Source organism: Martes martes, assembly GCF_963455335.1.
Source record: "Martes martes genome assembly, chromosome: 10".
NCBI lineage: Eukaryota > Metazoa > Chordata > Mammalia > Carnivora > Mustelidae > Martes > Martes martes.
In genome coordinates this window covers 96,832,617-96,847,242 of record NC_137898.1, presented here as the reverse complement: position 1 = coordinate 96,847,242, position 14,626 = coordinate 96,832,617, and the positions used below count along the sequence as shown (strand labels likewise).

Here is a 14,626-nt window from a genome sequence, read left to right as displayed (position 1 = left end):
CAGTATTTGAGATTATTTCTGGTGTGTGTGTGTATATAACACTTTGTCAAAGAAAGAGAGATCAAATTATCTCCCTTAATGTCACAGTCCTCACAAGTATATGTTTGGCTTTTTGTTGTTTGTTTATATGTATATATAGAGAGTGCGTGTGCCAGGGGGGAGGGGCAGAGGGAAGGAGAGAATCCCAAGCAGACCCCGTGCTCAGCACAGAGCCCAACTCGGGGCTTGATCTCACAACCCTGAGATATGACCTGAGCAGAAATCAAGAGTCAGCCACTTAACCAACTGAGTAGTCCAGGCACACTCCACACAAGTATAATTTTAATTTTAAAATCACAAAAAAATAGAAAAAATTTTAGTATTTATCTGAAGTGTAAATTTGAAGTAGTACACATCAAATCACATAGTTACAAAATTGTGTGTGGTAAGAAATTTACCTATTCTCAACAACTCTCAAATCTATGATACACTATTTTTAGCTAGGGTCCAATGTGTTGTACATTACATGCTCAGAATTTACATATCTTATAACTGGAAGTTTGTACATTTTGACTGTCTTCACCCATTTTGCTTAGAAAGAAACTTCTATGTAGACACTGAGGAGCAAGGAACAAGGAGCTTGCTTTAGGCAGCCTCAGGACACTAGATCTCTGCACTTGCTTGCCAGAATCGTGTCTTCACGAATCGAGACCTTCACTGGGTTCAGTCACATCTACTGTCCAGATGATCCCAACCTGTTATTCTCAAGGCTACATCCTTAAAAATGGCTTCCACTGTGGGGGTGGTGGGCACAGCACACATTCCGAGGACAGGGAAGGGGGTCAGGAGCCACTGATTACATGAGTCAGCTTGTGTGTCAGCCAGCAGTCCCATCTCAAAGACCTCCTCTAACAGACTCTCAGTTCATTCAGGACTCAGCTTAAAAAACGTCACTGCTTCAGAGAGTCCTCCCTTGAATACCTCTCTAATTACCAGCCTTTGCTCTAACGTTGCTTTATTTTCTTCATGATATTTCTCAACACTTGACTGTAAGTTCTACAACTATTTCTTTATGGGCTTATTGGCCTCCCCCATTACAATGTAAGCTTTATGAGAGCAGGAATTTTGCTCATTCAATAAATATCTTCAGAACACAGAAGACTCTCAATGGATCACTGTTGGGTGAGAGAAGTAGAAACTGTTTGAAAAAATATAAGTAGTAGGAATTATCATCTCTGTTTTATGGATGAAGAAACTGGAGTTTATATGGGAGAAATAACTTGGGGTCACAAAGCTAGGATATGATCATGCCTAAAAATGAATCAAATTTGATATGTTGTAATAAACCCAGCTCTTCATTACCTCTCAATGACTAAAACACAACTATACTGTAAGAAATTACATTATATGGGGTCCTGGCTCAGTCGTTAAGCGTCTGCCTTCAGCTCAGGTCATAATCCCAGGGTCCTGGGATCAAGCCCTGCATTGGGTTCCCTGCTCGTTGGTCTCTCTGTCAAATAAATAAAATAAAATAAATTAAAAAATAAATTACATTATATTCTCTGAGTCACAGGGTGCCTTTGGGGAGAAAGAAAGTGTCAGAATAATAGTAGTAACAGGGAATCAGAAAAAGTTTCGTGGAGGATGATACTCTTTTTAACCAATAAAATGAGGCTGATTTTTTTAATCAGTTTTTTTTATTTATTTATTTTATTTTTTAAAAGATTGTACTTATTTATTTTGAGAGAGATAAAGAGAGCACAAGCAGGGGAAGAGGCAGGCAGAGGGGGAGGGAGAAGCAAGCTCCCAGCCAAGCAGGGAGCCTGATGTGGGACTTGATTGCAGGACCCTGGGATCATGACCTGAGCCGAAGGTAGATACTTAACCGACTGAGCCACCCAGGTGTTTCTAAAATGAGGTTTAATGAATTGTATGACAATAAAATTTTAAAATCCATCAGTTGATAAGACCAAATATATCTTTATTTTATTTTTAATTTAATTTAATTTTGATTCCAGTATATTAACCTACAGTGTTATATTAGTTTTGGGTATAGAATATAGTAATCAAACAATTCCATGTAACACCAAGTGCTCATCATGACAAGCGCCCTCCTTAATCCCCATCACCAATTTCACCCAAATCCCTATACGCTCCCCACTGGTAACCATCAGTTTGTTCTCTCCATTTCTCGATTTACCTATCTCTCTGGGTTTTTTTCCCTTTGCTTTCTGTTTTGGAGTCTTGGTATCCTTGACCCTGGTTCATTCCAATCTTTGTGACTGGAGGCTTATTTTCTTTCTATTTTTCATATTCTCTTCAAAAAGGTAATATTCCTATTTCACACAATATCTCAAAATTAAAAAGCTAAATGGAAGAATTTGCATGGTCACATGGTTCGTTGTAGTTGTTATCTAAGTTTATACTTTTAGGAATTGGATATCACTTTAGTACAGAATAATGTATGCGTGTGTGTGTATATGTGCGTAAGTGTGCATGTACAAATCTTTCCTTTCTGTTTTCTACCTTAAAGAACATGACCATCTCAGTTACACATGAGGACAGTCTGCTTTAAGTGTTTACCAAAAGCTACAATACACTAATACAAAAGCCACACTACTCTAATATTCTCTCATTCACAACAGGAAGAGAATATCAGAGAAAGGGATTGAACAGTAATAATAATAAAAGTAGCATGATAATTAAAGCTGCACAGAGGTTATAATAATGTACTCAGGTTCAGAAAAAAAAGTTGGTTCACAGGGGACATTGTTTTATTTGTAATAAAACAGACAAAGATATGAGTTCTGATTCTAACACTTACTAGTTGTGTAAGCTTAGAATATTTGCATAAACTCATTTGTAAAATAGAGAAAAGTACTGTTTTCATGTTTGGTGACTTAGGGCATGGGTTTACTTCATCTCTTTGCCTCTCAATTGATCCTTAAAATGGATATAATAACAGCATCTGGGGTGTCTGGGTGGCTGAGTCAGTTATGTGTCTGCCTTTAGCTCAGGTCATGATCCCAGGGTCCTGGAATCAAGCCTGCATTGGGCTCCCTGCTGAGTGGGGAGCCTTTTCCCCAACCCTCTGTCACTTCCCCTGCTTGCACTTGCTCTCAATACCTCTCTCTCTTTCTCTCTTTTTGACAAATAAATAAATAAATAAATAAAACCTTTAAAAAAGAACAGTATCTATGTCATGGGTTGTTATAAAGCATAAGTGAGATCATAAATAAAATGTCCTTAACATTGTGGCTGCCACATGATAGGGGCTCAGTAAATGCAAGCAACTCCTTGTTAACTGTTCCTTGCTCTCCTCTTCCTGCAGCCCATGACAACAGCTTCCCTTCTAGCACTGCCCTGTTCCCACCATCTCCAGTGTGCCTTCATTCCTCTCCTATCTGGGTAATAACATGGGTAGCAGAAACAAAGTCAAAACTAGCAACTCAGAGCAAAGATGGAAAGCTTGGAAGAAACCAATGTTCTGTAAGACTGAGTCCAGGACTGAATGAGCAAGTTGAAGACACCAAAGCCACGAGGAGGAAATCATGGGATGCTGGTGAGGGAGAGGTTAAGTTCTGAGACATCAGAGGAGAACACAGGTTGCTGTGCATTGAAAACCAGCAAAACCTGGCAGCAGCTCTGTACAGTTTCTCCAAAGGTGACTGAATAACACAAGGGTTATTTTTCATTACTGGAAGAGTCTGAAATTCAATTTGTGGAGAAGAAATGAGTTTTACTTCCAAATGTCACATAGGAGTAATAAACACTGAAGCCAAATGAACCATCAACATCTTGATAAAAGCTTCAACTGAAAGTTGGTTTTAGTCTCTCAGTTTCTGGAAATTCTGTGTCAGTTAGAAATCACATCATTCATCAGATCTTGGATCACCAAATGCTGTCAGATGACAACGTGTGTCTAATAAGAACCTCTTCCCTGAACCCCTCAGCCTATGACAAGTGGGAGGATGGACACAGGAAATCATTCTTTGGTAACTGAGTTTATCCTTGAGGGGTTAACAGACCAGCCAGGACTCCAGCTCCCCCTCTTCTTCCTGTTTCTATTGATCTATACAGTCTGCATGGTGGGAAATTTGGGCTTGATCTTTTTAATCCGAATCAGTTCTCAACTTCACACACCCATGTATTATTTTCTCCGTAATTTGTCCTTCATAGATCTCTGCTACTCCACTGTCATAATTCCTAAGCTCTTGGTGAACTTTGTTTCAGAGAAGAATCTCACCTCCTTTCCTGAGTGCATGACTCAGCTCTTTTTCTTCTGCTTCTTTGGCATTGATGACTCCTACATGCTGACAGCAATGGCGTATGATCGCTATCTTGCCATCTGCAACCCCTTGCTCTACAATGTCATCATGTCCCACAGAATCTGTTTTCTACTAGTCACTAGTGTGTATACAGTGGGCGCCTTTGGAGCCTTGGTTCATACCAGCTACATATCCAGTCGATCCTTCTGTGGAACTAATGTCATCCACCATTACTTCTGTGACATCCTTCCCCTTCTGAATATATCTTGCTCAAGAGACTACACCAACGAACTCTTGGTGATGATTTTGGTTGGATTCAATGTATTTGCATGTGCTTTAGCCATTTTTATCTCATATGCCTTCATTCTTTCCAGCATCTTACGCATCCGCTCAGCTGAAGGCAGGTCCAAAACTTTCAGCACCTGCAGCTCCCACCTTGCAGCTGTTGGGATCTTCTATGGCTCAATCATCTTCATGTATTTTAAACCATCTACCAGTGACATAACACAGGAGAAGGTGGCTTCTGTGTTTTATACGACAGTGATTCCCATGCTTAACCCCCTTATCTACAGCCTTAGGAACAAGGATGTCAAAGAATCCCTTAAAAAAGTTCTAAATGGTGGGTTACTTTCTTGGTCAGCATAGAAAAGAGCACTTTTTAAAAGACCCAGCAGCTTTGAGCATAGATCTTATCTAAAGTTTTCTTCTTGTTTTTAACAGTGATGAATTAGTTTCAAATCAAGGGTCATCTTAAATTAAAATGTCTGAATGATTTTTTTTGGGGGGGGGATGATCATCACTTCCTCTTTAGTCCCCCTACTCCCCGCACCCAGTATCCTTTTACTATGTCTAGTCCAGCCACTCAGGAAACAGACTTCCTTGCCTACACTCTTACCCATTTTAAGTACATATATTTCAGAAAACTTCTTTCTATAATTTGTCCTTGTTAAACTGAAATTTCCTAACCAAATCTATTTTATTATTATTTATTTATTAATTTTTATTATTATTATGTTCAGTTAGTTGTATTTTAAAATTGTAATGTCTAATAATGGCTGAAAGTGTAAATGCCCTTAGGGATTTGTATATTAACACACAAGAGAATTACAGAAGCAATAGACATTTCTTAGTAGAATTTGAAGGGAATCCAATTGCTAGTAAACAAGAAGAAATAATATTTTCATAAGACTTCTAGCTATTGTTAGAACCACTGAAAATAAGATCTGTCTTGTGGAGGTGTCAAATGGGGTGAAGACTGGGTGGGGGGATGGCAGAAAGGGACAAAATGATTTCTCATTTTTAGTTTTCACTATGATTTTAATTTACATGTTTTCTTTCCAACTTACTGCATACTTTGACTCCTTTCTGTTGAATCTCAAGATGACTTCCCTATGGATGACTCTCTTAATTATCCACTATAATTCTCCCACCATTCAAAATAATCCCTGAGACTCAATACATCATTAAAATTCATTCATTTAGTCAGTCAATCAATAGTATTTGCTGGGCAACTCTGACCCAGACAAACAAAATTTCTATCTTTCGATGGGAACGTTTGCTCCCATGAACCCATGAAAAAGAAAACTTGTACTATATTCAGTAATGATCAGTGCTATGGAATAAACTAAAGAAGAGGAGGGGGTTGGGCACTGGAGGGAGGAGAGGAATGCTCTTTCAACCATGGAGATCAGACTTTGAGGAATCTAATATTTACTATAAACCTGAGAGAAGTAGGGCATCAACCTATGCAACTGAGAGAAGAAAACTTCAGGCAAAGAGAACATCAAATGTAATCTCTGAAAGAAGAGCATGTCTGGGCACTTTTAAGGAACTGTAGTTTGGAAAGTGTGCTTCAAGGAGAGTGGAGGAGGGGCAGAGTCATGAAAGGTGGTATCAGAGGGATGGTGGGGAAGGGAGATGAAATCTGTAGGACCTTAAGGCAAGTTTGAAAGGTTTGACTGTTCCTCCAAGTGAAATGGGAAGCCATTGAAGGGTTTGAACAGAAGAATGACTTGATCCAATTAATAGATGACTATTAGATAATTAGATAACAATAGATTATTCCTAATTCTTTTAACTGGATGGGCCTAGAAGCAATGAAATTCAAGTAACAAAGTTTATGCCTATTATCCATTTTCTAAGTATCACACTCCACTGAGAGAAACCAGGACTTCATGAAGAAATGGTAAATTCCAAGGTGGGACCTAAAATTGAAGATGAGCCTTGAATATATTAGTATTCCACAGAATAAATAAGTGCCCCAATTTATGAAAATGTGTCAAAAGGAAAGAACTTCTTCTGGACAAATTTAGGACAACTTGAACATCAAAATGGTTTATGAAAATCTATAGGTCCTTACTGATATAAAAAAATAATGACTATAAAATAAAATGTAGTAGAAAAGGGAAAGCTCTTCACAAAACAATATCAATGAATAAATTTATAAGAAATTATATAATTAGGGACTTAAAATATTGCAGTGACCATACTAATAATTGAATTAGAGAAGAATCACCAACAGAAATTCTATATAGTCTTGGTCATTTTTGTATTAGTAAAGAACTGAAGGAGTTCTTTTTTTTTTGTAATGTCACTTGCATATATATATGTGTATATGTATATATATATATATATGCACGTATGTACATTTTTTTAAAAGATTTTATTTATTTATTTGACAGACAGAGATCACAAGTAAGCAGAGAGGCAGGCAGAGAGAGAGAGGAGGAAGTGGGCTTCCTGCTGAGCAGAGGGCCCAATGTGGGGCTGGATCCCAGGAGCCTGGGATCATGACCCAAGATGAAGGCAGAGGCTTTAACCCACTGAGCCACCCAGGTGCCCCAAGAACTGAAGGAATTCTTATAAGTTATTTTCCTCATTTAGATTATATGAAGATAAAGGAAATGATGTTTTCCAGGTTTCTACTTTATGCCTAACTAGACACTTTAGAATTTCCTACTTAGTTTATTAAATAAGCTTGATATGCAGAAAATTCCAGAAAAATAATGCAGATCTCTAGTGGTAGTGAAGCATATCTAATTTAACTTATCATTTTCTTAGTGATAAAACCTGAGACTCAGAAAGGTTCTTCTTTCCCCTCCATCTTCCCTTCTTCTCAGTTTATGCTTCCCCAACTCTGCATATTCACTCTCTCATAGGTCTCCACATCCCTTCCCACCCCCACATGTAAGAATGAGGACAATTTAAGTTCCCTAGTGTCCATTTACCTAATATTGAAAGAAAGAAACAAAAATGTGAACTTGACTTACCAATAAGGACGATAAACACAAATTACAGAATTCCTGATCTAAGAATAAATAAAATAAAATAAAATAAAATAAATATATAAGTAAAATACAAAAAAGTTTCCTTTTTCTAAATCCATGAAATGAACATCAAAATATGGTAGTAATAGAAATTGCTGTATTCACAAAATTCTGGGAATTCTTACCAATGTTATCATTTTACAGATGAATAGCCTGATGCTGAGGACATATCTATATTCCTCCTCCTTTTATGACTGAGACTACAAATCACCATTAGTAAGAAATATTACATATGTGGAAGAGATTAAGAAGAGATGTAACATACAACCATTCCAGAGTCTCTTGAATGTAGAGTTTCCTAATCTTTTTATTGGACCAGAGATCATTTAGGTGGCCAGGTGAAGAATTAAATTCTTAGAATAGTATTTCTAACTGTATAACATACATGTGATTAAACATTATAATAAACTAAACTACTGACATCAAAATATTTAAAATAAATTTGTGATTTCTTTATTAGAGAATTAAATCACAGGATCTGGTAGCAGGTCTAATAATTACTGTAATTTGAAGTAGTGATGGTTATAAATGTTCGTGATCAATATTCCATTTCATCCTAAGAACCCCTTTGACATATGTACAACTTCATGTGATGGGAAAGTAAGTGTGATTCTGTTGATAACAAAGTCATATATAATTACATATTTTAACATGATCGGTTACTAAGATTTTGACTTGAAGGTAATGTTAAATTTTAAATTAGAGACTAGTTAAAATAAAATTCCTATCCAAGTGTTCAGATCCATAAACTCCAATTCAAGAAGTACTGTTCTAATAGAAGCAAAGTCTCCAGAGTTCCATACTCAATCTTAGCAATGAGCTAAATTCTAAGACTATCCCAATGGGCATAACCTCCTCCTCTGAGTAGGTGGAGTAAATTCTGACTCAACACATAAAACAAAATCTCAGGAAAAAGCACAAGATTCTGTTCATCAAATGTGAGGTACACACAAAATTCTCTCTTCCTTTTACCCCCAACTCCCAGGTTAAAGAAAAGTGGATAAAACATAACAAATTATTTAAATTACATCTCAAAGGGGAAAATGAATAAGTTCTCAGGTGATCTGGAAGAGGATTCCATGTGAATTCACACATTATGTATATCGGAGATATACAGACCTATCTACATTGGGAATGAGCAAATGAAAAGATACCACATGGCAACTGTAACCATTCCAGAGAAAATAAAGGAAGAAAGGAAAGTAAGGAAAGTGAACAACACAGATGAAATGGCCTTTTTTTGTCAAGGACTACGGCACATACCCAAGAACACCTCTTCTCTTTCTAAGGAGACAGTAGGTATCTTGTTCAGCAGAGACATGAAACTCCCATAACATCATGGGTATATCATATAGGTTATAATGATCAGAGGCTAAGCAATTTCTTCCATTTAAAGTTGGGTTATTTTGCTTCTTCTATGATGATAATGCATGAACAATGAATTTTGGACCATTGAAAAAATAAAATAAAGTTTAAAAAAAGAAAAGTTATATAATATTTTTGTTTATAAAAGTTTGTGAAGCACAAAACCATTTCAATAAAATGATTTTGGTCTGTTCTTCATGTATCTATGTAGGTATTTGTCCCTCTATATATGATTACTTACTGATATTTTACTTTGTATTTGTAACAAAATGAGAGATAACCTTTACTGCTCTTCTATTTTACTTTTATCTTATTTGAATGCCTTTTTAAAAATATGAAGAGGGAGAAATCAGAGAGGGAGATGAACCATGAGAGACATGGACCCCAGGAAGCAAATTGAGGCTTTCAAACGGGAGGGTGTGGTGGGGAATAGGGTAGCAGAGTGATGGGCATTAAGGAGGGTACATGTTGTGATGAGCATTGGGTGTTACATGCAACTAATGAATCATTGAACACTACACCAGAAACTAATAATGTACTATGCAGTAGCTAACTGAATTTAACAACAAAAAAATTAATTAATTAACTTAAAAATAATTAAAATAAGTATGAATTATTTTTGTAAAAATGAAGCAATTCTAAAAGAGGTATCGATAGATTTGCCTGGAAAAAATAAAATACTGTCATCTGTTCCTTGTGTAATATGCCAGGAATTTTTGCTTTGTTTTTCAGTAAGTGTTTCTGTCATTTTGTTGTGTTTTTCTAGATTGTTGAGGCAGGAAATGAGTTGAAAAATGCAAGAGGACACCACTATATATTGTCTCTTTAACTTTCACTACACTGAAGAGTAAGTGCAACATTAAAACAGATCTGATGGTATTAAAACAATCAGATAAATTGAAGAAGAGAATAGTTACTACAATGTCATCATGTCCCAAATGATATGCAATGTGTTGATGACTGAGGTCTATATGGTGGCAGCGTTAGGAGCTGTACCCACATGATCTCCATGATCAGGCTTTCCTCCTGTGGGGCATTATCATTCAGCATTATTTCTACAACATATTTCCTCTCCTGAAGCTCTCCTACTCCAGAATCTCCCTAAATGAGCCTTCATGATAACTCGAGATGAATTCAATCTGTTGGCAACAACTACCATCATCATCTCTTACAACTTCATGCTCTCCAACTTTTTTTTTTTTAATTTTTAGGAGATTTAAAATTTTTTAAAGATTTTTATTATTTATTTATTTGAGAGGGAGAAAAAGAGAGCACGAGCAGAGGGAGAGGGGCAAGCAGACTCCACACTGAGTATGGAGCCCAAAGAGGGGCTCGATCCCTACCCTGAGCTCATGACCTGAGCCAAAACCAGGAGTTGGGTGCTCAAATGACTGAGCCACCAGGCGCCCCTCTCCAACATGCTTTGAAAACCCTTGGGGGCAGGCAGGTCCAAAGATTTTAGAACTTGCATTTCTCATTTACAGCTGCTGGAAACTTTAATGATTCCATCATACTTATGCATTTGAAGCAATCTCTAGTAGTAGCAATATGGCTCAGGAGAAGTTTGCCCCCGTATTCTACACCACCGTGATCCTTACTGATCTATGGTGGCAACCCTTGAACTAGAGTTGAGAGATAAGGATGGAAAGAATGTGCTGAGAAAAGTCATGGGGAAGAGGTGTGGAGAGCCACAGGGTAGCAGTCAGAAGCAGTAAAGGTCATGGTCATAGTGTGCTTTTTTCTCTTTAACTAACTTCCCCTTCTGTTTCTTAAAATCATGCCATTCTAATTTAATCTCAATGTGAACTTTGTCAATGGCTTTTTCAGATTTACTGAAATTTCATGTTTTTTCTCTTTTCTTACACTTGTTTATTATCATAGTATGGAATCCTAATATTGAAAAACCTTTCATTTTTGTAATAAATCCTATTTGATCAGGGCACAGTCTCTTCATATCCTGGTGCTGGATTCTGTTTAGAAATAAATATTTAGTATTTTTGCTTTGATATTCTCAAATGTTATTTCTTCATAATATTTTTTGTTCTTATCAGTTCTAGGTATCTTGTGCTACTTTCTTCATAAAAATTTTTGGAAAATTTTCTTTATTTGTATTCTCCAGATTTTAAAAGCATTTAGACTATTTTGTTTTTGAAGGTTGTCTAGAATTACCCTTTGAAACAATCTGGATCTGGTATTTTTCTCTGTGATAGTTTATTGATAACTTTAATCTTTAATGGAAAGATTACTGTATTACTATTGCTGGTAATACAATTTGGTAAACTGTATTTTTCTAGAAAACTAGCCATTTAGCTAAGTTTCAAAGCTTATTTTTATAATGATATCAAATTTGGGGGATGCCTGCGAAGCTCAGTCAGTTCAGTGTCTGCCTTCGGCTCAGGTCATAATCCCGGAGTCCTGGGAGTTCTATACTGGGCTCCTTGCTCATCAGGGAACCTGCTTCTCCCTCTGCTTGCTGCTGCCCTGCTTGTGCCCACGTGCTCTCTCTCTCTCTCTTTGTTTCTGTTTTAATGGTTTGTCTTTCACCTTTTTTACTTTGCATATTTATATATTCTCTTTTATCTTGATTAATTTAGCCATAGACTTATAAATCAATAGGATTTTGATTTAAAATTTTTTTCTACCCTCTAATAATTTCTTCTTTTTATATGGTTTTGGGGCTTCTTTTCTGTTGACTTACAATTACCCCACCACCAAATTACTGCTGTTCTTATCTCTCCTACCACAGGTGAGTTTTGCCTGTGGTAGGTCTTCATATGTATTTTTGGGGTAAGGTTTACTCTTTGAGATAATTTCCTGTAATCTCAGTTCATCCATGCTCTCTTCTGTAGGTATAGAGACATGTAGCTTCCTTAAAGGATGTCTCCTTTCTGCAGGAGAGGCAAAGAGAAAGATATTGTGTGTCTTTCTTCTGCTGCTTTTACATTTATTTTATTTCAGGATTTTCCCTTTCTCTGCTTGCTTTTTTTCCCCCTCCATTCTGTCTAGACTCCAAAAGCTATCCCTTCCTTCATTTAATCCTCTTCTCCCCTAGAAATGTTGCTTTTCTAAGATTACATCTTGTGTATTTTATGTAAGGGTCCGTTATCAAAGGAACGAGACTGAGACAAGGTGAAAGTTATTTAAAGCTTTATTCTATGCCAAGTATTAGAAGTCAGATTGATTGGCCAGGGGAACAAGACTGAAACAAAGTTAAAGTTATGCAAAGCTCTATTCTATGCCAAACATTAGAAGTCAGACTAACCAGCCAGGGCTGTCTCTGAAGAGAGCGACTACCCCCAGCTTACAGGCTCAAGAACTGACTGATTGACCAGTCAGGGCCGCCTCCGAAGAGAGCGACCCTTCCCCATCTTATAGGCTGCCTTTTATAGAGCAAAAGCCTGGCCACACATAGGTGGCCAATGAGATTGTAACATACATAGAAAGTTGCATAGTCATGTTAGGCCACATGCAGGTGACCAATTGAATTACAACTTACCCTTTAGTAGCTGTTTGAACTAACTTATTACTCTGCTCAGAATTGGCACTCAAGTTTGGCGCCCAAAAGGCGGGGTTTACATTATTTGGTCATTAGGGAGATAGTATGTGTGCTTTTTACTGATTGAATGTCTCCACCTGGCCTGACTCATCCTTATATTCTGGGCTCTGTTATTAGGAACTGGCCGACCATATTTTACTGGTTTCCCAGACTTACTTCTAAGTAAGTTTCTCTGGGGGGAGTCAGGATCAGTTTAAGTTTACCGCACAAACAATAAAATGGCTACTTAACTGAGATGGAGTCACTCTGGCTAAATAGGTCCTTACATTATACGCACCTTTTAGATTTCTTTCCTATAGTCAATGTTCTGGTCTAGCAGGTCTACTTTTTCAGCATTTTTTGTATTTAAGATGGACTTTTTAATTCTCAGGCACTAATACCTTTGTTGGAATCTGGTGTCATTTTTTTCTACTTACAGATGATTTGAAGTTGGTAGTGTTCTCTACCCCCTAGCTGTGTTAAAGGTGTAGTGTTTATGCACTTTACCTGTTCACTATTTGGTCTAAATAGCTTTGAGGAGGGCATATGGAGAGATTCAAATGTAAGCAGGTATCATTATCTCATCTACCCCAAAGTTCTGGACAAAATACTTTGAAAAGAAAAAAGAATAGCCAAATATATATGGTGACATTTTCAACATGATTAGATATTAGGGGACTGCATATAATGAGATACTGTGACATATTCATCAAAAAGGCTAAAATTGAGAAGACTCACAATACTATGTGTTGATAAGGATCTGGAGTAGCTGGAAATTGCATACATTGCTAATGGCAATATGGCATTACAACCCCTTTGGGAAACAGTTTGGCATTGTTTTTTCTTTTCCTTTCTTTCTTTCTTTTCCTCTCTTCATTTCTTCCTTTCTTTCAATACTTTATTTATTTATTTGACAGAGAGAGACACAGAAAGAGAGGGAACAAAAGCAGGGCGAGTGGGAGACAGAGAAGCAGTGCTCCTGCTGAGCAAGGAGCCCGACATGGGGCTTCATTCCAAAACCCTGGGGGGCTCGGTCCCAGGACCCTGGGATCATGACCTGAGCCGAAGGCAGACATTTAACGACTTAGCCACCCAGGCACCCCTTGGCATTGTTTTCTAAAGGTAAATATTTTCTAAAGTTAAATAACCTACTATATAAGCCAGTAACATATACCCAGCTGTAGATATACACACAAGAGAAATGAGGTATATATCAACCAAAAGACAAGCAAAAGTATATTCATAGAAGCTTAATCATAATAGCACCAAACTGAAAACATTACCAAATGTCCATCACACAGGAGAATGGATAAATAAAATGTGTTTTAGTCATACAATGGAGACTACACAAACATGCTGCAATATGGGTAAGTCTTTAGAAAAATTCTTGAATAATATAAGCTAGACACAAGAGCATATACGGTATGATTCTGTATGATTCTGTATGATTCTGTTTATATGAAATTCAAAATAAGGCAAAACTATCCAATCGTACTAGTGCTTGGTCTTGGAAGGAAGTGGATACTGACTGGGAAAAAATATGAGAAAGCCTTTAGGTGTGATGCTAATTTTCTATTCCTATCTTTATCTGGATAGTCACTAAATAGGTAGAAACATAATTAAAAATTCAAGGAGTTGTATTCTTAGTGCATTTTGTGTAGCAACATATATAAAAATTCATAAGATGCAGTGGAAGAATGTTCAAAAATGCTTGGAGTAGAAGATAAGACTTCTTCAATACCCTGGACTCAACACAGACACACACAAAAATGACTTTTAAATCATCCCTCTAGTATTATCCTTATTCATTTGCATATTATATGATTATTGTAGCTGGAAAGAGATAAGAAAGAATGTTAATGCATTAGGGATTTTTTATTCTAGTGAGTTACATATATGCAGCCATTTGCCATGCATGTCTTTTTAAATTTCAATATACATTGGGTATGATCTGTGTCACTAACTATTGTTTTATGACTGCTTTTGTTTTCTATTGAATATTTATATAATAATTTATTTCAGCTTATATCTCTGAGGGTCATTTAATTCTATTTATTTTTGCAATTATCAATAGCACAGCAGCTCTATCTTTGCCAATATGACTTTTAGTTTTTTAAACATACATGCCTAAAAATTCCATAACTTGGTAAAAG

General features: G+C 36.7%; 1 protein-coding gene across 1 annotated transcript; it reads left to right on the top strand.

Moving 5' to 3' along the window:
• Window positions 1-3,950: 3,950 nt before the first annotated feature.
• Window positions 3,951-4,892, top strand: LOC308350344 (olfactory receptor 8D1-like; the record flags this gene model as incomplete). The annotated part of the gene is made up of 1 exon (XM_080815525.1): window positions 3,951-4,892. The coding sequence occupies one exon, from the start codon at window positions 3,951-3,953 to the stop codon at window positions 4,890-4,892; it is 942 nt and encodes a 313-aa protein (XP_080671651.1).
• Window positions 4,893-14,626: the final 9,734 nt, after the last annotated feature.